Raw genomic sequence first — 23,643 nt, 5'->3', positions numbered from 1 at the left:
TGGATAGAAAAAATGGCCTGATTCATTTGTATACAATCGTACATAATTATATTTTATTTGTATATAATTTATATATAATCACATAATGTTTTCGTATAGATTATATATAAATATAAACAATTCTATATAATTGTTTACAAATATATACATTTTTATATAATTACATACTGTATTCTTATAGATTATATATAATTATATACAATTCTATATATTTGTATACAAATATATACACTTGTATATAATTTCATTATTCTTTTTTCCATTTTTATATAGAATTATATACAATTGTATATAATTAATATATAATTATATACTTTTGTATAAAATCTTTTTTCATCGGGGGGCTAATCATCGAATGGAGAATTAGCTCAGACTCAAAAATTATTATAGGGGGGGGGGATTTTTAAATATTGAGATTTAAATACCGGGAATTCGGTCATAAACTCATAAATAAATATAATAAAAGTTATATTTCATGTCACTGTAGAATAGTTCAGTGTAATTTTGATAAGAAATGAGTTAAGGGGCCATTCAAATGATCTTCGTACTATTCGACATAAAATGAAAACATGGATAAAGATATTATATATAAATAAATAAATAAGTAAAAAAAAATGGAATAAATAGATGACATCAATGATTGTAAAGCTGAAATAGCATAAACTTAAATAAAATTATGACTTTTACGTAATGTAACTACCGTCTCCTTGAAATGATTATTGTATTACATACATTGTTATTATTATTATCAAGATAATACGATTATCTACAGTGGTTCAATTATTGAGGAGAACTTCCCGGCAAGATGATAGCTGACGGATATAAATACATCTATTTGTGTGATTTAAATTTATCAGTTTCTATAGATTGTTTGTTCCGGCAACAAGTATATAGCAAACAACTCTAACATGAAATTCGTATTGTTCGTTAGTTGCCTGCTAATTGCAGTTCATTTCTCAACACAGAAATCTCTTGTTGGTAAGAAATTTTTTAATTGGATGCTAAAAATTGCCGCTGATCTGTAAAAAAAAAAATAAACTGATGAACAGCAATGAAATAGAAAATTCAATTACTGATAATTAAATTGTGTGAAAGTAATTAAGGAAATTAATTTTATTTGTTTATTTTAATTTTTAATTTTAGAGGATGGATGTACTGAAGAAATGTTAACGGCAATGGGTGATAAGGTTGACCAATGCTTCAAAATCACATGTTCAACTGGAGAAGCAAGAAATATCGCGTAAGTTGTTGGTTTATTTAGAAATTTTACTTCAAGTAAATAAAATTTTTGGCAAAAGTGCGACAGAAATTGGCTTTGTATAAAAAATTACAGTTTTTTTAATTGTAATCCCTGATTAAAAATTTCGATTGAAACTGAAACTCTATCGGATTTAATCAGTTGATTTTTTTATTTTAGACTTAAATTGCAATTTAAAAAAAAAACTGACAGCTTTAAAAAAAAAAATTTTTAATTAATTTTAGGAGAAAAAAAAAAGTTATTGATAGGAAATGAAAAAAATAAAGATCACTTAGAAATTTTCTGGAGTTACAGTTGGCAACTTTTGGATTTTTTTTCAATAAATCAATTGCAAAAAAAAAAAAAAAAAAAATTAAAAAAATGCACATGTAGAAAACCTAAAAAACTACAAGTGCATTTTTAAAAATTTTTTTTTATAGTTTATCATTTTAAAAAAAAATCAAAAGTTATTAGTCGTCGGTTAAAAAAAAAAAATATTTAAAAAAATGCACTTGTAGTTTTTTAAATTTTCTACATGTGCATATTTTTAGTTTTTTTTTTTTTTGTAATTTATTTATCAATAATTTTGTTTGCGCATAAGTAAATTAATTTGAAATTCGAATTTTTTAAAGCCGACAGTTTTTTAAAAAACCATAATTTAAATTGATGATTAAAAAATAAAATATATATTTTTTTATGCAGTTGTATGAACGACATTTGCCCACCCGGTCAAAATCCTAAAGGACGTGAACCTGATGACAATGAGAAAACTTATCCTGCTTGTTGTGGACAATTAATTTGCGAATAAATTAATTCTCTTCATCTGACTTACTTTCATTTATGACGACTCGTTAAAATGTTATATATTTCATCTATAAATTTAATAAAAGTATTTAAGCACATAACATATTTTTGTCATTTATTTCTGACGATTCCCTCCACTATTCTTCAAATTAAATTCAAGTTAGAGAAATTACAAAAAAAATAAATAATATTCTTTATATAAATTATTTATTTACGATAAACTTTCATTGATATTCGACATATCCATAGAAATATCTTGCCGTGAATCATTAATACTTTTAGTTACATTACTGCTATCATCATCATCTTCATCCTCTTCATCATCATCATCATCTGGCTCAACTTCAGTCTCCAGTAGCCGAATCTTACGATTATTTTCACTCAATATCGCAGCAACTTTTCGCTGCCCAGACACGACTATTTTACCAGCCGTTATGCCGCTAAATGACTTAGGCAAATTATTGCCAATAAAATCACTGATGCTCAAACAATTGTCATCATTATCACTAAATAATTTATCTTCCTTGATCGGTAATTGTATTAAACAAGTAGTACTATTGTTTTTATTAAATACTAATAAACTTAAATAATTTATTGAATAAAATTGTAAGTCTATTATTTTTAAATCCATTGCAGTTTTTGAAAATGATTCTGTAAATTAAATTTTCATTTTTAAATTATTAAAACTTTGCATTGGCGCCATCTATAAATTACATAAACTTTTTTACCCCCATTCTATGTACTAAATATTCCTACCTCTTGCGCATGCGCAGATTAAAAGTAAGTAGTGGGGGAACTCCGAAGTGCATTTTCTTTCTGGGAGAAGTTCAACTAAAAAATGTATGCTGAATTTGAACTAATGCGCATGCGCAGTAATAATTTTATCAGAAAAAGATCAATTTTTTGCACTCAACTAAAATTCATACCACTGATAAAAAAAACGTGACGTTATCGTTATTTTCGTAGTTTTTAGAGAAATAAGACCAGTCATTTAAATAGCGCGCGCGAAATTCAAATTTAAAAAATAAATTAATACTAAATCTCGAAATAAATTTATGTTACACATATTTTTGACCAACTCTCCCCCTAATTACCCCTCCCCCTCAATTGTTACGTAATTTATGGATGTCCCAATTTTTTATTTTAATAAAAAAAATATTTACCTCGTCGATTATTAAAATCGATCATTGTCCATTTAAAAACCATTTCTACATTATTATCATTATCATCATCATCATCATCATCGCATTCATAAACTTCTATTTTAAAAATTCTCAAAATTTTGCCATTGCTGTCAGTGGTAGCAAAAAATAATTCCCCATTGTCATCAACAATTTGCGATGATAAATTATGCTGATCACAATTATTATCATTACTCGTAAATTTATCAGTAGTCAGATCAATCGAGTCAATTTTGAAATGATTGACTAATCCTTTGTACGCATCCAGAAATACTTTCCCAATGGTTTCAACCACACGGTCATGGGCTTGTAATAACGACATATTTAAATCTTGTTTTATTATTAATGGATGTTCGAGCAGACATTTATTTTCTTGAAGCATCGCACCCCATTCGCTTCCTTCAACTGACAGCGGAATTTTCAAGGGTTCGCGGCGTAAATACTGACCCAGTTTTTCTAGATTCACTCCTTTACGTCGACTTGTACTTGAATTATTATTGTCAATATCATTATTGTTATTGTTGCTACTACTGCTGCTACAACTACTGATGTTGGTCATGTCCATGTGTGACGATGTGCTCGTACTGGGATTTGTTGTGTCATTAATTTTATTATTTTTGCTGGTATCGAAATTAAGTAAAAATTCGGCGATAAACGTCAACTCTTGCTGGGATATTTTACTGGCTTCTGATGGAATTTTTTCATCAGTTAATTTTGCAATCTCCACATATAACCACCTGAAAATAATATCTTAATATGTTAATATAAATAAAGTATTTGTTGATATATTTTATGATTTTACTGTACAGTGGAATGGATCGAAAAATAAGAATTTTTTTTCTTACCCCTAGGATTTATTTTATAGTAAAAAATTCGAAAATTATGAATTTTTTACCAACCAGGATCATAAATCTGAGTTGTATTAAAATAAATAAAAATTACCTGAAAAATGCTTTATATTCTTTCATACTTTGATCAATAACCTGTTGGATTTCAGAGGATTTAGCTAAAAATGTTTCAACAGCATGTAATGCCGTTGTTATTTGTTTATCATTTTCTAGACCAAGTGCTTCATAGTCACCACCAAATCTTGCCATACCTTGCATTTCTCCTAATTGATAAGCTAAAGCCATTCCTACACTATTTAAATGTTTCAAAACCAATTTCTAAAAAAAAAAAACAAAAAAAAAATTTATACCACTAACCGCATCATTTAATGTATGTTTTCACTGATCTTTTGAATCTTCCTAGTGTTTTTTTTATCTGATTGTATTAGGTTATTTATTATGACCCAAAAGTTAGATGATCTTGAAATTAGCAGATAATTAACATTTTTTGGATTTTTTTTTAACAAATAAATGACAAGAAAAAAAAAACTAAAAATATGCACATGTAGAAAATTCAAAAAGCTACACGTGCAATTTTTTACAATATTTTTTTTTTAATTTATTTTTAAAAAAATTCAAAAATTATTAGACGTCCGCTGACTTCAGTATCATTATTTATTATACCATTGAATTTTTCTGTACGTTATTGTTTTTTCAGCAGTATGTGTTCGAGTGTAATTACTTTTTATCATTGAATCGGGCCATTAATAATAATAATAATTACCTGAATATTACTGTAACAAATTTCAATACTATGTGCTAATTTTTTCAACCCCTTGTCTGATAAATCATGTAACAAAAAACTAGCCAATTTGCTTGATGAAATACCAATCATCAATAACTCTAAAAAATCAGCAGCCAAAGTACCAGGCGGTTCATTATCTTCATAGCGCGTTAATTTTTCATCCATTTCTAGTAATATCGTTTCCCATGCTTCCGAAATAGCCATCAATGTCTGAGACAAATAATCCATCAAATAATCAATCTGTGCCTGCATTTGCGCTAATTTTAAAAACGCTTTACTTCTCTCCAATAAAGGACAAGACAGTCTATAGACTTTAACTGTATTATTATTAAATTTACAACTGATCCAAATGGGATTACCACAGCCGCCAGTTATTTCCGTTATTGTTCCATCGGATATTTTTAATTTCCCGCAATAGAACATACCGAATACATACATCGATATCTCACCAGATTCATGACCCAGGAAAAGTATGTCAAGATTTTTAGCCGTGAACTCTTTGCGTCCAGGTTCGTGTGTGAACGTATGGTTCAAAGTGGGTAATGGCGGCAAATATGGACCAGTAGGTGACAATACTGATTTATTATCATTATTTTGTAAATTTAATTGACTGAAGTTATCATTTCCCAAGTCTTGGGTCGATAATGACAACCAAGACATACAAGTTATGTGATTATTTGGTTTGTATTCTTGCTTATGAATGATATTTTTATTTTCAATGTCAATTAAATGAAGGATTTTTGTGTTGTCATACGAGACGGCTAATAATTTACCATCAGGATGCCATGATAAATTGGAAATTACTTCGAATTCTTCTGGTGGGTTTACCAGCCAAACTCGTTGCCATGTCAAGCGATGTAGCGACACTTCACCTGGAGAAAAAAAAATTAATTAGACAATATCATTTTTTGACGTAGACCAGCAATACAAAAATGCAGAGTATTATTCATTAACTAAAATTTTTTAAATTTATTTATGGTAATAATTAATTTAGTTACTAATAAATATAAAAATAATCATTTTATCTTTTGGTAATGACTGCAAATAAAATGAATAAATTTGATTAGTAAATTTGTGTAAAAAAAAAAAAATAAAAATGAAAACTAACCTTTTTTATTAGCAACAGCTAAAAGGTCCATTTTAGGAGACCATCGCATTATTGTTACTTCCGTAGCTAATTGACGTTCTTCTAATTGTCTTATTGTACCGGACATGTTTACTTTTGATTAGTAATTATATTTAATGTTAATTATTTATTTGTAAATAAATAGAAAAAGTAGAAAAACACTATTGGAAAAATTTGTAAACATAAACAGTAAAATAATAATAATGATAAAGTATTTTAGAGACATCTAGATGAAAATTTTGAATGCGCATGCGCGGAGTTCGTATCTCATTTTATGAGGGGGTCCAAAAATTTTGGAAAAAGTTTTTTTTTTTTTTAATGTTCCTTGAATAGGGTAAGAGCGGGAAATGGGCCCCTTCAATTTTGGGGGCCCATTTTGCCCCCCCCCCTTCCCCTATTTCAAAATCACTTTTGAAAATATAATTATTGATCATTATTTTGAATTGTTTTTAGAAGGTTCTATAGAAATCTATTTTTCGCATTTGTCCTCATAATGGAATTTTCAAAAAATTTCAACATATTCTATCATAATTCATCGAGTAGGTTACAAAAATAGCACTGGTTCAAAAGTTTATACACTACTATACTTTAATTTTATCTTAAAACTTCAAAATACAGAAAGAATAAGAAAACTACTTTCACATCGGAGGTCGAGTAGCTTTTTATTTTTGACTGTTTTAGAAAAATTATGTTTTTGTAAAATGTGAAAAAATTTTTATGACTTGTTTTATCACAAAAACTATTAAAAAATTTTTTTTTCTTTTCTTGCATTCAATAATTATCTGAAATATACTTTTTCTTTATGTAAACTATAAGTAATTTATAAGGAAATTTAATTTATTCAATTTTCAGAAATTTTTTTTTTCATTTTTTAAGGGGGTGACCCATTTTTCCCGAAAAAATAAAAATTTTTTTTTTACCGTCAATAAATTTAATAATTATTGATAGATTATTTAGATAGAAACTAAAATATAGTTAATTTTATATTAAGAAGTTGAAAGAAAAATACATAAGTTACAAAAATGGTCACAAAATGACCTCCCCCCACTCCACCTCTGGCACCAAAAAAAAAAAAAAAAAATTTTTTTTGCAAATGAATTTAATTACTGTTGCATGGAAAGAGTATCGATTAGACGTCTATATACAGCGTGAATAGAGTGCTAGACAAGGACTGTCAGAGTGAGACAAGTGAATTTTTTCAAGTTTCCGAAAGATGTCGCCCGGCGAAATTTTTTGTCCCTTATAAGATTGTTGTTTTAAAGTTGTTAAATTCGTTTTAAAAGCACAATGTAGTATCGCTTCTCGGCTTCTATAAGCTAAGATCAAAGTGTAGTATCTGTTCTTATCAGCTTAATATCTGATACGATTCTCATTGAGAATCCAGTATATTAATCTGATTTTTGGAATTCGGTCGAGTCCCGGAGCTTGCTCCGGTTTGACCACGAGTTGCCCTGGCATTGCAGTGCCGTCGGGTGCAGCTCCCACAGACTGTTTCCAAAAATCAGATATACCTGACCTATTTTTGCGGGGGACAACAGACCCCCAGCAGTAATTTAAACTTAAAAAATTTTTTTTACTTGAAAAAAATCACTTTGACCTTAGTTCCTTTATGACAATTTTAGACGCAAATTCACAGAGTTTTTATTTTATACATTGTGCGGTCTTATTTATTTAAATTATTGTAACTTATTTATTTAATTTATTGTTATTTATTTAAGTTATTTATTTAATTAAATTTAGAGTCAGTGCAATATTATTATTTATTAAACACCTTCTGTGATATTTTGCCGAGAAGTGATTTTATTTGTGCCACGACGACGAGCAGCTCGGAGTCCCCGGAGGTCTTCAAAACCAAGTGGAGTTCGGTTCTGTGGTGGCTGTCAAAGGTAAGTCTCATACATTTATTAGTTTACGGGGTCCCTCTTTTTCTTCATTTCTCTACTTACCTTCCCTTTATCCGTTTTTTTACCTCGGGTTACTAATCAAATAGTAACCTACTCTCGGGAGTCTGGTAGTCGTTGCTGACAACTGTCGGTAACCCTATCTCTCTCCCATTTCCGGGTTAGGTAACTTACCAGTTGACGCGAGTCGATAAAGTAGGTTCCTAACTTACTCCTCGCGGTGAAAACCGTTCCCGGAGACTTGTTAGCAACAAGTTAACCAGTTTCACTGGTAACTGACCGCTACAGTCTCTATCCTTCCAACTACCTACCCATCTATCTCTTTCTGTTCGGGTTTGTGACGTATCTTGTCACTCTCTCGTTCCCTCCTGTGGTTCCCAATTGCGAGTGGCAGCATATCCACTGTCATCCCGCAATACAAGAGCCACAGTCTTTCTCTCTCGGTCTATAGGTTCGGGAGCGGGCAATACAAATTGCTCTCTCTCACTCCTATATACCTTTCTTTCTTTCCCGACTGCTAGTCGTCGGGTGTAGCGATCTCAATCGCTCTCCCGATTCTCTAGTAGCCAAAAACTCTTTCTATCCCGGTCCCTAAGGTGTGAGGGGTTGCAATTCCCATTGCTTCCCGTCACTCCAGTACCGACCTCTTTTCTATCCCGGTCCCTCGGGTTCAGGGGGTGGCAAATCCCAATTTGCTTCCCTTGCAACTCTGTACCGATCTCTTTCCTATCACGGTCCCTTGGTGTAAGAGGGTAGCAAATACAAATCTGCTCCCCTTTTATCCCGTACCGGTTCTTCCGTATTCTTCCGTTCCCCAGGGATACCCCCGCGACTAAAGGGGTAGTCATATACCTCTTTGTGTGAGGCTTGTCGGCGATATTCAACATGGAGATCGAGCTCCAATTCCCTTTTGTTTTTCCTGTGCGGTGCCCTCTTTGTGCTACTGCCATGAAGAGGACACTGCGCCAGTATTGTAATTACGCTAGCTTCAATCAACATCTCTCGCGGGAGCACCCGAATGCCGACATCAGGTACTTTTGCCGTACCTGTAAATATAAGTCCCTCAAGCCTAAGGCCGTGGCGCTGAAAGACGTCAAGGCCCATTTCAGAAAGGCCCATCCGGGTGCCTCCGCGAAGGATGTTGAATTACCCTCCGGAGAGTCCGAGCTCCCCGTCGTTAAAGATCGGAACCGCCGAAGCGGAAGCGCGAGGCGTAGCATCCCCTTAAACTCAAGTCCCGTTACTCGCTCACCCCCCAGCAGGCCCAGTACACGTCCGTCGCCTGCTAGCACTTCAACCACCATCTCCAGAAGTCCAGCGGGTACGGGAACCAGTGCCCCACCGGTATGCTCTAGCGCTGCCGGCATCGGTCCCAGTAGTCGCCTATGCACCCCCAAACCAGTAGCAACTACAACAATAACAACAACAACAACAACAATAATACCAATAACAACGCCCTCTGTTAATACTACAACGAGCTACACGTGCTCAGTCCTGCCAAAGAAGTCCAGGCCGACCGTGGCTTCCAACGTATTATTGAAGAAGAAGGTAGTAGTCCGGCTCGAGAGAATACCACCATCTACCTCAAAGAGCCCAGGCAGCGGCGGGGCCGCCTCCAAGGCTCCCTCACCACCATCACGAGTCCTGACCAGGTCAATGAGGGCAGGCAGTGTGCCCCCTCCACCGATTAACAGCAAACCACCATCTTCTGCGACCCTGGTGACGCCTGCAGTGTCATTTGCTACAGTCGCCAGGGGTACAAGGGCACAATCTGCCCCGCCAACTCCAGTAATTGCCAGAAGGGGACCTGGTCGACCCAGAAAGGACATTGCCGTTGCCACTTCCACCAACATAGCGGCTATTACCACAGCCACGGTCACAACCACAGTGATACGGGGCTCTGTTACCTCGCCCCGTATATCAAGCAGCCCAACGACACCACCAACAACGTCAAGCGGACTGGGCACCATCAGAGAGGCCGATAGGGTGCACAATGGGGCTACTGGCGACAATACCGACGATAATGACCATGATGAGGGCACGGGGAACAGTCAACAACACCAGCAGCAGTCCACGTCAACTCCAACACCATCTGCGGGCGACGTGGACCATCCGCAGCAGCATCTGTTCCCCCAAATTATTATAAATTCACCCCCAAACATGGCTACGCCTCCCGCCCCTAGGACTGTCAGCCCTGCCGTCACCACTTACCCACCGCTCAACAACAGTATTACTATTTCATGCAATAGCAAAAATTCTAGTCCAACAAACAACAATAACGACAATAGTATTACAACACAAAACAATAGTCTAGTCAATAACCCAGTAAATATATCCACAACAAACAATAGTCTCATGACTGGTGGCGGCAGGGCGGACACTCCTAATAGCGCGAGCAATGGCGACAATGACAGCAATAACCTTTTTAGTATTTTTAGTTCTAGTCGACACACTGCTGCTGCCGGGAGCGGCAGGGGCGTCAATTACCGTGACTGCAACAATAACAATAACAACAACAACAACTCTTGCATCAGGTGTGAATGCGGTAGGCGCATCACACCTGATATTTTTAATAGCCTGAGCAGTTGCGGTGATACTAATGGCGTCACTGTCCTGAACGGTAGCAGCAGTAATTCTAATAATAACAATAATTATAATAACAATGTAGTTAACATAAATAAATGGACGCGAGTTAAACGCGGTCGCGGCGGTCGCAATGGTGGACGCAACACATTTAACAATAGTAGTAGAGTCACCAATAATAGCCCGGTATTACACACCTCCAATGTTTTTAATTTGCTAAACCATGACGACAGTGGAGATGTAAACCATGGGTTAGATCCGTGCCCGGGCGGTCGTTCGGGTGTCCCGCGTGACGCTTCGGGCCGCATACTACAGCGCGACACATATACTTCTTTGCGCCGACCGCGTAACTCCCAAAACCCCCCTTTGCCAAACCCGCGGCGCGAAACCACAACAAGCTCTACGCGTCATAATTCCCACCCCCCACAAAGCCGGAAAAACCAGCGACAACCGACCCAAAGGAATATGGCTGGGCCTACGCGAGTGGTCCTGCGCGATAATAAGCGTCAAGAACTCATTGCGATGGCTAACGCTACTGAATCCTGGGATGAACTGGAGGAGATGGACAGGGAACTGTCTGTGTTCTTTCAGGGCACCACAGAATCCAGGCCGGCAGGTCGAGGGAAACCTAGAGGTCGGACGGAAATCAATAATCAAGGAGGCAATTTTGTTCGCGAAGGCCCTCAAGAACAGGGTAACGGTGGCAGAATCCGCTCTGCCACCCGTATTCAAAAATTGTACAGGGAGAATCGGAGGAAAGCGATGCAGGAGGTGCTTGAAGGCCCATCACCCTTTTGCCAGGTGCCTAAGGATGATGTCGACAGGTACTTCCGCGCGTTGTACTCTGACGATTCTCCCTTCAATGAGGAGTTGCCAGCGAGACAAGTATGGCCACTGGACGAGAGCGATGAGTTGGCCGGGGCCTTGATCGTTCCTCTTTCGGCCACTGAGGTCAGCCGGAGGTTGGCCAGAATGCAGGACACTGCACCTGGCCCCGACGGTCTGAAGTACAGTGACCTTAAGAGGATGGATCCTGGTTCCGGACTGCTCACCGCAGCATACAATGCGTGCTACCGTCTAGGGGCCATACCAGTGTCGTGGAAAGTCTCTAACACTGTATTAATTTACAAGAAAGGAGACCGAAACGACCTGTCAAACTGGCGACCCCTCGCGATGGGCAATACCATCTATAAGCTTTTCGCCGCCTTGATTGCTGATCGCCTGACGAACTTTGTTGTCAACGGGAACAGGCTAACCTCCGCCCAGAAAGGCTTTTTGAAGTACGAAGGTTGTCTAGAGCACAACTATGTAGTTCAAGAAGTCTTAACGGATGGAGCGCGTGAGGGTAAAGATGTGATCATCGCGTGTCTGGATGCTTCCAATGCTTTTGGATCCATCCCACACGAGGTGATATATGATGCTATTGACGGGATTGGAGCACCCAAAGTGTTTCAAGACCTGATAAGGAGTTTGTATACTGGGTGCACGACGAGGGTTCGTACCAGTGAGGGCTTTACTGATCCTGTTCTTCTCATGAGAGGAACAAAGCAAGGATGTCCGGCTAGTCCGATCGTCTTTAACATTGGCACTGATTCTGTTCTCCGAGCGATAGAAGAACTTAATCGGGGCTACATGTTAAAGACCAAGCGGGTCGCCTCCAGAGCGTATGCCGACGACTATTGCTTTGTTGCTGATAGTGTGGAGGACATGGAGCAGATGTTGCTGACTGTCAGTGTTGCCGCTAAAAGGGTTGGCATTAAGTTCAACACCTCAAAATGTGTCACCTTGCACGTCTCCGGCAAGGGTAGTAAGCGTGGTGTACTTGACACCAAGTTCAACATTGACGGTGGGCAACTAAAGTCATTGGCGGAGGGAGAGTCTTATGATTACCTGGGCGTCCCTGTGGGCTTCAACATTAACCAGACTCCCATTGCTACAATGGGTGAAATGCTAGCTGATGCTAGATCGATCGACCGGTCTCTTCTTGCTCCGTGGCAAAAAATAGACGCTCTTCGGACGTTTATTATGCCACGGATTGATTATATTTTACGGGGGGGAAAGATCGATAAGACACCGTTGATCATGGCTGATAAAGTGCTGAGAAAGTTGGTGAAAGGCTGGATGCACCTTCCACAGAGAGCAAGTGCCGAAGTAGTTTACTTGCAACCGTGGAAGGGTGGAGGTGGTATCCTCCCGCTTGCGGACCTAGCGGACATTTCTGTCATCGCTCAGGCTTTTAGGATGTTATCCTGTAAAGACCTTGAAGTGGCGGAAATCGCGAAGTCCTCACTTGAGCAGGCGGTCCAGAGACGTACAAGTCACCAACCTTCGATGCAAGAAATTGCACAGTATCTTTCGGGTTCACTGGAAGGACCGTTTGCGCGGAACCAAGGTGACCCAAGTCTATGGTCGAGGGTGCGGATCGCGACAAGGCGTCAAGCTAGTCGGTTTGGCCTATCGTGGGAATGGTGTGCTGCTAACGAGGAGCTCGCACTAAAGTGCAAGGACGTTGAGGGGCGTTATGCTTTAATTGGCCCTAGTTTAAGATCACAAGTAATATGGCGCCTAAGAAAGGCGGCCCAAGCATTTTATTATGAGACGCTTACAATGAAGAAGGACCAGGGTAAGGTATGGCAGGTCACGGCCCGCAATCGTGAGAGCAATCTCTGTTTGCGGGATGGTAAATATATTCGTTTCGCAGAGTGGCGCTTTATCCATCGTGCGCGCCTAGACGTCTTGCCTCTTAACGGGGCAATTCGTTGGGGGCAGCGAGATAAACGCTGCAGAGTGTGCGGATATAGCCTGGAATCCCTTCCTCATGTCCTGAATCATTGTATGACGCACTCAGCGGCATATCAATTAAGGCATAACTCCATACTCAACAGGGTATCACAGGCCTCGAGGGCGGCGGGAGATACGCGAGTCAATAAGCGCGTTCAGGGAGTTGACGGGGATCTGGCACGTCTCAGACCTGACATTGTTATTAGGAACGAACGGGCCAAGTCGGTGCTCATTGTAGATGTCACTGTAGCCTTTGAGAACCAGTGCGTAGCCTTCGATGATGCGCGTCAATCTAAGATTGATACGTATCATGAGCTCGCTACTGCATTAAGGGCGCAGGGGTATCAGGTGCGTATTGACGCGATCGTTGTCGGCTCTCTAGGTGGATGGGACCCTAACAATGAGGCGGTTCTGAGGGCGCTTAGTATCTCACCATACTATGCTCGTCTGATGAGACGTCTCATTGTGTCGGAGACCATTCGCTGGGCGCGGGATATATATGTGGAGCATGTGTCTGGTCAAAGACAGTATGCTGGTACCGTGGCGCCAAACGAGGATGCTTCGTGCGTCCGCCCTGACACGGACCTGACCAATGGACCACTGTCGTCTTTTTTCAACGCCTCCACCACTGCGATCGCCGCCACCGCTAATTAATTTAAACACTTGCGCGCTAGCTACTGCTCCTGACGTTTGCTGTCATTGTCGCTATTGTTACGCGCTATACATTACTTATACATAATTACATGCATACACATACTTCATTGTACTTATTTATTTATTTATTTATTTATCTATTTTTTATTATTGTGTATGCATATCTACGTATATTTATGAACTTTTATACTATTTTTGTTGACTAAACTCACCTCTTTCGCCACATGCAATGCTGGACCATTGCCATGTGGGGAAAGGGGTGATGTAAATATTATTTCTCTGACTGTACCTTATGTAGACCTTTTTTTTGTTGCTATTGATACCATGTGATTGATTCGCTGCGGGTATTTTAATATGACATTGATGTAATTCCTTGACTGCTATATGCTTATACATACTCATTGTGACTCCCGCCACATTGATATTGCCTATTTAATGTTTTTTATAAGTGTTTTTGTTGTAATGAATATTGAAACTTAATATTAAGGAAAAAAAAAACACTTGCTGTATCACCCGGTGGGGGCTCGCCTCCACCGGGAAGTTTTAATGGCTAAATAAAGCGACTTTCAATCTGTTCTTATCAGCTTAATATCTGATACGATTCTCATTGAGAATCCAGTATATTAATCTGATTTTTGGAATTCGGTCGAGTCCCGGAGCTTGCTCCGGTTTGACCACGAGTTGCCCTGGCATTGCAGTGCCGTCGGGTGCAGCTCCCACAGACTGTTTCCAAAAATCAGATATACCTGACCTATTTTTGCGGGGGACAACAGACCCCCAGCAGTAATTTAAACTTAAAAAATTTTTTTTACTTGAAAAAAATCACTTTGACCTTAGTTCCTTTATGACAATTTTAGACGCAAATTCACAGAGTTTTTATTTTATACATTGTGCGGTCTTATTTATTTAAATTATTGTAACTTATTTATTTAATTTATTGTTATTTATTTAAGTTATTTATTTAATTAAATTTAGAGTCAGTGCAATATTATTATTTATTAAACACCTTCTGTGATATTTTGCCGAGAAGTGATTTTATTTGTGCCACGACGACGAGCAGCTCGGAGTCCCCGGAGGTCTTCAAAACCAAGTGGAGTTCGGTTCTGTGGTGGCTGTCAAAGGTAAGTCTCATACATTTATTAGTTTACGGGGTCCCTCTTTTTCTTCATTTCTCTACTTACCTTCCCTTTATCCGTTTTTTTACCTCGGGTTACTAATCAAATAGTAACCTACTCTCGGGAGTCTGGTAGTCGTTGCTGACAACTGTCGGTAACCCTATCTCTCTCCCATTTCCGGGTTAGGTAACTTACCAGTTGACGCGAGTCGATAAAGTAGGTTCCTAACTTACTCCTCGCGGTGAAAACCGTTCCCGGAGACTTGTTAGCAACAAGTTAACCAGTTTCACTGGTAACTGACCGCTACAGTCTCTATCCTTCCAACTACCTACCCATCTATCTCTTTCTGTTCGGGTTTGTGACGTATCTTGTCACTCTCTCGTTCCCTCCTGTGGTTCCCAATTGCGAGTGGCAGCATATCCACTGTCATCCCGCAATACAAGAGCCACAGTCTTTCTCTCTCGGTCTATAGGTTCGGGAGCGGGCAATACAAATTGCTCTCTCTCACTCCTATATACCTTTCTTTCTTTCCCGACTGCTAGTCGTCGGGTGTAGCGATCTCAATCGCTCTCCCGATTCTCTAGTAGCCAAAAACTCTTTCTATCCCGGTCCCTAAGGTGTGAGGGGTTGCAATTCCCATTGCTTCCCGTCACTCCAGTACCGACCTCTTTTCTATCCCGGTCCCTCGGGTTCAGGGGGTGGCAAATCCCAATTTGCTTCCCTTGCAACTCTGTACCGATCTCTTTCCTATCACGGTCCCTTGGTGTAAGAGGGTAGCAAATACAAATCTGCTCCCCTTTTATCCCGTACCGGTTCTTCCGTATTCTTCCGTTCCCCAGGGATACCCCCGCGACTAAAGGGGTAGTCATATACCTCTTTGTGTGAGGCTTGTCGGCGATATTCAACATGGAGATCGAGCTCCAATTCCCTTTTGTTTTTCCTGTGCGGTGCCCTCTTTGTGCTACTGCCATGAAGAGGACACTGCGCCAGTATTGTAATTACGCTAGCTTCAATCAACATCTCTCGCGGGAGCACCCGAATGCCGACATCAGGTACTTTTGCCGTACCTGTAAATATAAGTCCCTCAAGCCTAAGGCCGTGGCGCTGAAAGACGTCAAGGCCCATTTCAGAAAGGCCCATCCGGGTGCCTCCGCGAAGGATGTTGAATTACCCTCCGGAGAGTCCGAGCTCCCCGTCGTTAAAGATCGGAACCGCCGAAGCGGAAGCGCGAGGCGTAGCATCCCCTTAAACTCAAGTCCCGTTACTCGCTCACCCCCCAGCAGGCCCAGTACACGTCCGTCGCCTGCTAGCACTTCAACCACCATCTCCAGAAGTCCAGCGGGTACGGGAACCAGTGCCCCACCGGTATGCTCTAGCGCTGCCGGCATCGGTCCCAGTAGTCGCCTATGCACCCCCAAACCAGTAGCAACTACAACAATAACAACAACAACAACAACAATAATACCAATAACAACGCCCTCTGTTAATACTACAACGAGCTACACGTGCTCAGTCCTGCCAAAGAAGTCCAGGCCGACCGTGGCTTCCAACGTATTATTGAAGAAGAAGGTAGTAGTCCGGCTCGAGAGAATACCACCATCTACCTCAAAGAGCCCAGGCAGCGGCGGGGCCGCCTCCAAGGCTCCCTCACCACCATCACGAGTCCTGACCAGGTCAATGAGGGCAGGCAGTGTGCCCCCTCCACCGATTAACAGCAAACCACCATCTTCTGCGACCCTGGTGACGCCTGCAGTGTCATTTGCTACAGTCGCCAGGGGTACAAGGGCACAATCTGCCCCGCCAACTCCAGTAATTGCCAGAAGGGGACCTGGTCGACCCAGAAAGGACATTGCCGTTGCCACTTCCACCAACATAGCGGCTATTACCACAGCCACGGTCACAACCACAGTGATACGGGGCTCTGTTACCTCGCCCCGTATATCAAGCAGCCCAACGACACCACCAACAACGTCAAGCGGACTGGGCACCATCAGAGAGGCCGATAGGGTGCACAATGGGGCTACTGGCGACAATACCGACGATAATGACCATGATGAGGGCACGGGGAACAGTCAACAACACCAGCAGCAGTCCACGTCAACTCCAACACCATCTGCGGGCGACGTGGACCATCCGCAGCAGCATCTGTTCCCCCAAATTATTATAAATTCACCCCCAAACATGGCTACGCCTCCCGCCCCTAGGACTGTCAGCCCTGCCGTCACCACTTACCCACCGCTCAACAACAGTATTACTATTTCATGCAATAGCAAAAATTCTAGTCCAACAAACAACAATAACGACAATAGTATTACAACACAAAACAATAGTCTAGTCAATAACCCAGTAAATATATCCACAACAAACAATAGTCTCATGACTGGTGGCGGCAGGGCGGACACTCCTAATAGCGCGAGCAATGGCGACAATGACAGCAATAACCTTTTTAGTATTTTTAGTTCTAGTCGACACACTGCTGCTGCCGGGAGCGGCAGGGGCGTCAATTACCGTGACTGCAACAATAACAATAACAACAACAACAACTCTTGCATCAGGTGTGAATGCGGTAGGCGCATCACACCTGATATTTTTAATAGCCTGAGCAGTTGCGGTGATACTAATGGCGTCACTGTCCTGAACGGTAGCAGCAGTAATTCTAATAATAACAATAATTATAATAACAATGTAGTTAACATAAATAAATGGACGCGAGTTAAACGCGGTCGCGGCGGTCGCAATGGTGGACGCAACACATTTAACAATAGTAGTAGAGTCACCAATAATAGCCCGGTATTACACACCTCCAATGTTTTTAATTTGCTAAACCATGACGACAGTGGAGATGTAAACCATGGGTTAGATCCGTGCCCGGGCGGTCGTTCGGGTGTCCCGCGTGACGCTTCGGGCCGCATACTACAGCGCGACACATATACTTCTTTGCGCCGACCGCGTAACTCCCAAAACCCCCCTTTGCCAAACCCGCGGCGCGAAACCACAACAAGCTCTACGCGTCATAATTCCCACCCCCCACAAAGCCGGAAAAACCAGCGACAACCGACCCAAAGGAATATGGCTGGGCCTACGCGAGTGGTCCTGCGCGATAATAAGCGTCAAGAACTCATTGCGATGGCTAACGCTACTGAATCCTGGGATGAACTGGAGGAGATGGACAGGGAACTGTCTGTGTTCTTTCAGGGCACCACAGAATCCAGGCCGGCAGGTCGAGGGAAACCTAGAGGTCGGACGGAAATCAATAATCAAGGAGGCAATTTTGTTCGCGAAGGCCCTCAAGAACAGGGTAACGGTGGCAGAATCCGCTCTGCCACCCGTATTCAAAAATTGTACAGGGAGAATCGGAGGAAAGCGATGCAGGAGGTGCTTGAAGGCCCATCACCCTTTTGCCAGGTGCCTAAGGATGATGTCGACAGGTACTTCCGCGCGTTGTACTCTGACGATTCTCCCTTCAATGAGGAGTTGCCAGCGAGACAAGTATGGCCACTGGACGAGAGCGATGAGTTGGCCGGGGCCTTGATCGTTCCTCTTTCGGCCACTGAGGTCAGCCGGAGGTTGGCCAGAATGCAGGACACTGCACCTGGCCCCGACGGTCTGAAGTACAGTGACCTTAAGAGGATGGATCCTGGTTCCGGACTGCTCACCGCAGCATACAATGCGTGCTACCGTCTAGGGGCCATACCAGTGTCGTGGAAAGTCTCTAACACTGTATTAATTTACAAGAAAGGAGACCGAAACGACCTGTCAAACTGGCGACCCCTCGCGATGGGCAATACCATCTATAAGCTTTTCGCCGCCTTGATTGCTGATCGCCTGACGAACTTTGTTGTCAACGGGAACAGGCTAACCTCCGCCCAGAAAGGCTTTTTGAAGTACGAAGGTTGTCTAGAGCACAACTATGTAGTTCAAGAAGTCTTAACGGATGGAGCGCGTGAGGGTAAAGATGTGATCATCGCGTGTCTGGATGCTTCCAATGCTTTTGGATCCATCCCACACGAGGTGATATATGATGCTATTGACGGGATTGGAGCACCCAAAGTGTTTCAAGACCTGATAAGGAGTTTGTATACTGGGTGCACGACGAGGGTTCGTACCAGTGAGGGCTTTACTGATCCTGTTCTTCTCATGAGAGGAACAAAGCAAGGATGTCCGGCTAGTCCGATCGTCTTTAACATTGGCACTGATTCTGTTCTCCGAGCGATAGAAGAACTTAATCGGGGCTACATGTTAAAGACCAAGCGGGTCGCCTCCAGAGCGTATGCCGACGACTATTGCTTTGTTGCTGATAGTGTGGAGGACATGGAGCAGATGTTGCTGACTGTCAGTGTTGCCGCTAAAAGGGTTGGCATTAAGTTCAACACCTCAAAATGTGTCACCTTGCACGTCTCCGGCAAGGGTAGTAAGCGTGGTGTACTTGACACCAAGTTCAACATTGACGGTGGGCAACTAAAGTCATTGGCGGAGGGAGAGTCTTATGATTACCTGGGCGTCCCTGTGGGCTTCAACATTAACCAGACTCCCATTGCTACAATGGGTGAAATGCTAGCTGATGCTAGATCGATCGACCGGTCTCTTCTTGCTCCGTGGCAAAAAATAGACGCTCTTCGGACGTTTATTATGCCACGGATTGATTATATTTTACGGGGGGGAAAGATCGATAAGACACCGTTGATCATGGCTGATAAAGTGCTGAGAAAGTTGGTGAAAGGCTGGATGCACCTTCCACAGAGAGCAAGTGCCGAAGTAGTTTACTTGCAACCGTGGAAGGGTGGAGGTGGTATCCTCCCGCTTGCGGACCTAGCGGACATTTCTGTCATCGCTCAGGCTTTTAGGATGTTATCCTGTAAAGACCTTGAAGTGGCGGAAATCGCGAAGTCCTCACTTGAGCAGGCGGTCCAGAGACGTACAAGTCACCAACCTTCGATGCAAGAAATTGCACAGTATCTTTCGGGTTCACTGGAAGGACCGTTTGCGCGGAACCAAGGTGACCCAAGTCTATGGTCGAGGGTGCGGATCGCGACAAGGCGTCAAGCTAGTCGGTTTGGCCTATCGTGGGAATGGTGTGCTGCTAACGAGGAGCTCGCACTAAAGTGCAAGGACGTTGAGGGGCGTTATGCTTTAATTGGCCCTAGTTTAAGATCACAAGTAATATGGCGCCTAAGAAAGGCGGCCCAAGCATTTTATTATGAGACGCTTACAATGAAGAAGGACCAGGGTAAGGTATGGCAGGTCACGGCCCGCAATCGTGAGAGCAATCTCTGTTTGCGGGATGGTAAATATATTCGTTTCGCAGAGTGGCGCTTTATCCATCGTGCGCGCCTAGACGTCTTGCCTCTTAACGGGGCAATTCGTTGGGGGCAGCGAGATAAACGCTGCAGAGTGTGCGGATATAGCCTGGAATCCCTTCCTCATGTCCTGAATCATTGTATGACGCACTCAGCGGCATATCAATTAAGGCATAACTCCATACTCAACAGGGTATCACAGGCCTCGAGGGCGGCGGGAGATACGCGAGTCAATAAGCGCGTTCAGGGAGTTGACGGGGATCTGGCACGTCTCAGACCTGACATTGTTATTAGGAACGAACGGGCCAAGTCGGTGCTCATTGTAGATGTCACTGTAGCCTTTGAGAACCAGTGCGTAGCCTTCGATGATGCGCGTCAATCTAAGATTGATACGTATCATGAGCTCGCTACTGCATTAAGGGCGCAGGGGTATCAGGTGCGTATTGACGCGATCGTTGTCGGCTCTCTAGGTGGATGGGACCCTAACAATGAGGCGGTTCTGAGGGCGCTTAGTATCTCACCATACTATGCTCGTCTGATGAGACGTCTCATTGTGTCGGAGACCATTCGCTGGGCGCGGGATATATATGTGGAGCATGTGTCTGGTCAAAGACAGTATGCTGGTACCGTGGCGCCAAACGAGGATGCTTCGTGCGTCCGCCCTGACACGGACCTGACCAATGGACCACTGTCGTCTTTTTTCAACGCCTCCACCACTGCGATCGCCGCCACCGCTAATTAATTTAAACACTTGCGCGCTAGCTACTGCTCCTGACGTTTGCTGTCATTGTCGCTATTGTTACGCGCTATACATTACTTATACATAATTACATGCATACACATACTTCATTGTACTTATTTATTTATTTATTTATTTATCTATTTTTTATTATTGTGTATGCATATCTACGTATATTTATGAACTTTTATACTATTTTTGTTGACTAAACTCACCTCTTTCGCCACATGCAATGCTGGACCATTGCCATGTGGGGAAAGGGGTGATGTAAATATTATTTCTCTGACTGTACCTTATGTAGACCTTTTTTTTGTTGCTATTGATACCATGTGATTGATTCGCTGCGGGTATTTTAATATGACATTGATGTAATTCCTTGACTGCTATATGCTTATACATACTCATTGTGACTCCCGCCACATTGATATTGCCTATTTAATGTTTTTTATAAGTGTTTTTGTTGTAATGAATATTGAAACTTAATATTAAGGAAAAAAAAAACACTTGCTGTATCACCCGGTGGGGGCTCGCCTCCACCGGGAAGTTTTAATGGCTAAATAAAGCGACTTTCAATCTGTTCTTATCAGCTTAATATCTGATACGATTCTCATTGAGAATCCAGTATATTAATCTGATTTTTGGAATTCGGTCGAGTCCCGGAGCTTGCTCCGGTTTGACCACGAGTTGCCCTGGCATTGCAGTGCCGTCGGGTGCAGCTCCCACAGACTGTTTCCAAAAATCAGATATACCTGACCTATTTTTGCGGGGGACAACAGACCCCCAGCAGTAATTTAAACTTAAAAAATTTTTTTTACTTGAAAAAAATCACTTTGACCTTAGTTCCTTTATGACAATTTTAGACGCAAATTCACAGAGTTTTTATTTTATACATTGTGCGGTCTTATTTATTTAAATTATTGTAACTTATTTATTTAATTTATTGTTATTTATTTAAGTTATTTATTTAATTAAATTTAGAGTCAGTGCAATATTATTATTTATTAAACACCTTCTGTGATATTTTGCCGAGAAGTGATTTTATTTGTGCCACGACGACGAGCAGCTCGGAGTCCCCGGAGGTCTTCAAAACCAAGTGGAGTTCGGTTCTGTGGTGGCTGTCAAAGGTAAGTCTCATACATTTATTAGTTTACGGGGTCCCTCTTTTTCTTCATTTCTCTACTTACCTTCCCTTTATCCGTTTTTTTACCTCGGGTTACTAATCAAATAGTAACCTACTCTCGGGAGTCTGGTAGTCGTTGCTGACAACTGTCGGTAACCCTATCTCTCTCCCATTTCCGGGTTAGGTAACTTACCAGTTGACGCGAGTCGATAAAGTAGGTTCCTAACTTACTCCTCGCGGTGAAAACCGTTCCCGGAGACTTGTTAGCAACAAGTTAACCAGTTTCACTGGTAACTGACCGCTTCAGTCTCTATCCTTCCAACTACCTACCCATCTATCTCTTTCTGTTCGGGTTTGTGACGTATCTTGTCACTCTCTCGTTCCCTCCTGTGGTTCCCAATTGCGAGTGGCAGCATATCCACTGTCATCCCGCAATACAAGAGCCACAGTCTTTCTCTCTCGGTCTATAGGTTCGGGAGCGGGCAATACAAATTGCTCTCTCTCACTCCTATATACCTTTCGTTCTTTCCCGACTGCTAGTCGTCGGGTGTAGCGATCTCAATCGCTCTCCCGATTCTCTAGTAGCCGAAAACTCTTTCTATCCCGGTCCCTAAGGTGTGAGGGGTTGCAATTCCCATTGCTTCCCGTCGCTCCAGTACCGATCTCTTTTCTATCCCGGTCCCTCGGGTTCAGGGGGTGGCAAATCCCAATTTGCTTCCCTTGCAACTCTGTACCGATCTCTTTCCTATCACGGTCCCTTGGTGTAAGAGGGTAGCAAATACAAATTTGCTCCCCTTTTATCCCGTACCGGTTCTTCCGTATTCTTCCGTTCCCCAGGGATACCCCCGCGACTAAAGGGGTAGTCATATACCTCTTTGTGTGAGGCTTGTCGGCGATATTCAACATGGAGATCGAGCTCCAATTCCCTTTTGTTTTTCCTGTGCGGTGCCCTCTTTGTGCTACTGCCATGAAGAGGACACTGCGCCAGTATTGTAATTACGCTAGCTTCAATCAACATCTCTCGCGGGAGCACCCGAATGCAGACATCAGGTACTTTTGCCGTACCTGTAAATATAAGTCCCTCAAGCCTAAGGCCGTGGCGCTGAAAGACGTCAAGGCCCATTTCAGAAAGGCCCATCCGGGTGCCTCCGCGAAGGATGTTGAATTACCCTCCGGAGAGTCCGAGCTCCCCGTCGTTAAAGATCGGAACCGCCGAAGCGGAAGCGCGAGGCGTAGCATCCCCTTAAACTCAAGTCCCGTTACTCGCTCACCCCCCAGCAGGCCCAGTACACGTCCGTCGCCTGCTAGCACTTCAACCACCATCTCCAGAAGTCCAGCGGGTACGGGAACCAGTGCCCCACCGGTATGCTCTAGCGCTGCCGGCATCGGTCCCAGTAGTCGCCTATGCACCCCCAAACCAGTAGCAACTACAACAATAACAACAACAACAACAACAATAATACCAATAACAAC

The 23,643-nt window shown here is 42.0% G+C and overlaps 1 protein-coding gene and 3 non-coding genes across 5 annotated transcripts; 3 read left to right on the top strand and 1 right to left on the bottom strand.

Moving 5' to 3' along the window:
• Positions 1-2,121: 2,121 nt before the first annotated feature.
• LOC103570312 (anaphase-promoting complex subunit 4) lies at positions 2,122-6,162 on the bottom strand. 2 transcript variants are annotated; one of them, XM_014442181.2, is made up of 6 exons: positions 5,963-6,162; positions 4,834-5,726; positions 4,165-4,388; positions 3,205-3,959; positions 2,257-2,692; positions 2,122-2,183 (listed from the first exon to the last, which is right to left on the bottom strand). In XM_014442181.2, the coding sequence occupies exons 1-6, from the start codon at positions 6,066-6,068 to the stop codon at positions 2,153-2,155; spliced, it is 2,445 nt and encodes an 814-aa protein (XP_014297667.1). In that variant the 5' UTR covers positions 6,069-6,162; the 3' UTR covers positions 2,122-2,152. The 2 variants fall into 2 exon arrangements, with proteins under 2 accessions (XP_014297667.1, XP_008546238.1); XM_008548016.3 differs by lacking the exon at positions 2,122-2,183 and having other exon boundaries at positions 2,232-2,692.
• A 1,112-nt stretch (positions 6,163-7,274) lies between these two features.
• Positions 7,275-7,468, top strand: LOC128667691 (U2 spliceosomal RNA). The gene has a single exon (XR_008403641.1). It is a non-coding gene; the product is annotated as a U2 spliceosomal RNA (small nuclear RNA).
• A 6,977-nt stretch (positions 7,469-14,445) lies between these two features.
• Positions 14,446-14,622, top strand: LOC128667695 (U2 spliceosomal RNA). The gene has a single exon (XR_008403645.1). It is a non-coding gene; the product is annotated as a U2 spliceosomal RNA (small nuclear RNA).
• Positions 14,623-21,599: 6,977 nt separating this feature from the next.
• Positions 21,600-21,776, top strand: LOC128667694 (U2 spliceosomal RNA). The gene has a single exon (XR_008403644.1). It is a non-coding gene; the product is annotated as a U2 spliceosomal RNA (small nuclear RNA).
• The last annotated feature ends 1,867 nt before the right edge of the window (positions 21,777-23,643 follow it).

This window comes from Microplitis demolitor, chromosome 4, assembly GCF_026212275.2.
Source record: "Microplitis demolitor isolate Queensland-Clemson2020A chromosome 4, iyMicDemo2.1a, whole genome shotgun sequence".
NCBI classification, from domain to species: domain Eukaryota; kingdom Metazoa; phylum Arthropoda; class Insecta; order Hymenoptera; family Braconidae; genus Microplitis; species Microplitis demolitor.
Note: the sequence above shows the minus strand (reverse complement) of the source record. Positions and strands in the feature narration are given on the sequence as shown.

Bases quoted from the DNA above. Each gene is read 5' to 3' on its own strand.
- LOC103570312 (XM_014442181.2), bottom strand. From the start codon at position 6,068: ATGTCCGGTACAATAAGACAATTAGAAGAACGTCAATTAGCTACGGAA. The intron at 4,389-4,833 runs GTAATTATTATT...TTTTTTTTTTAG, and splicing joins TTTGTTACAGTAATATTCAG to AAATTGGTTTTGAAACATTT. The intron at 2,693-3,204 runs GTAAATATTTTT...TTTAATTTACAG, and splicing joins CGATTTTAATAATCGACGAG to AATCATTTTCAAAAACTGCA.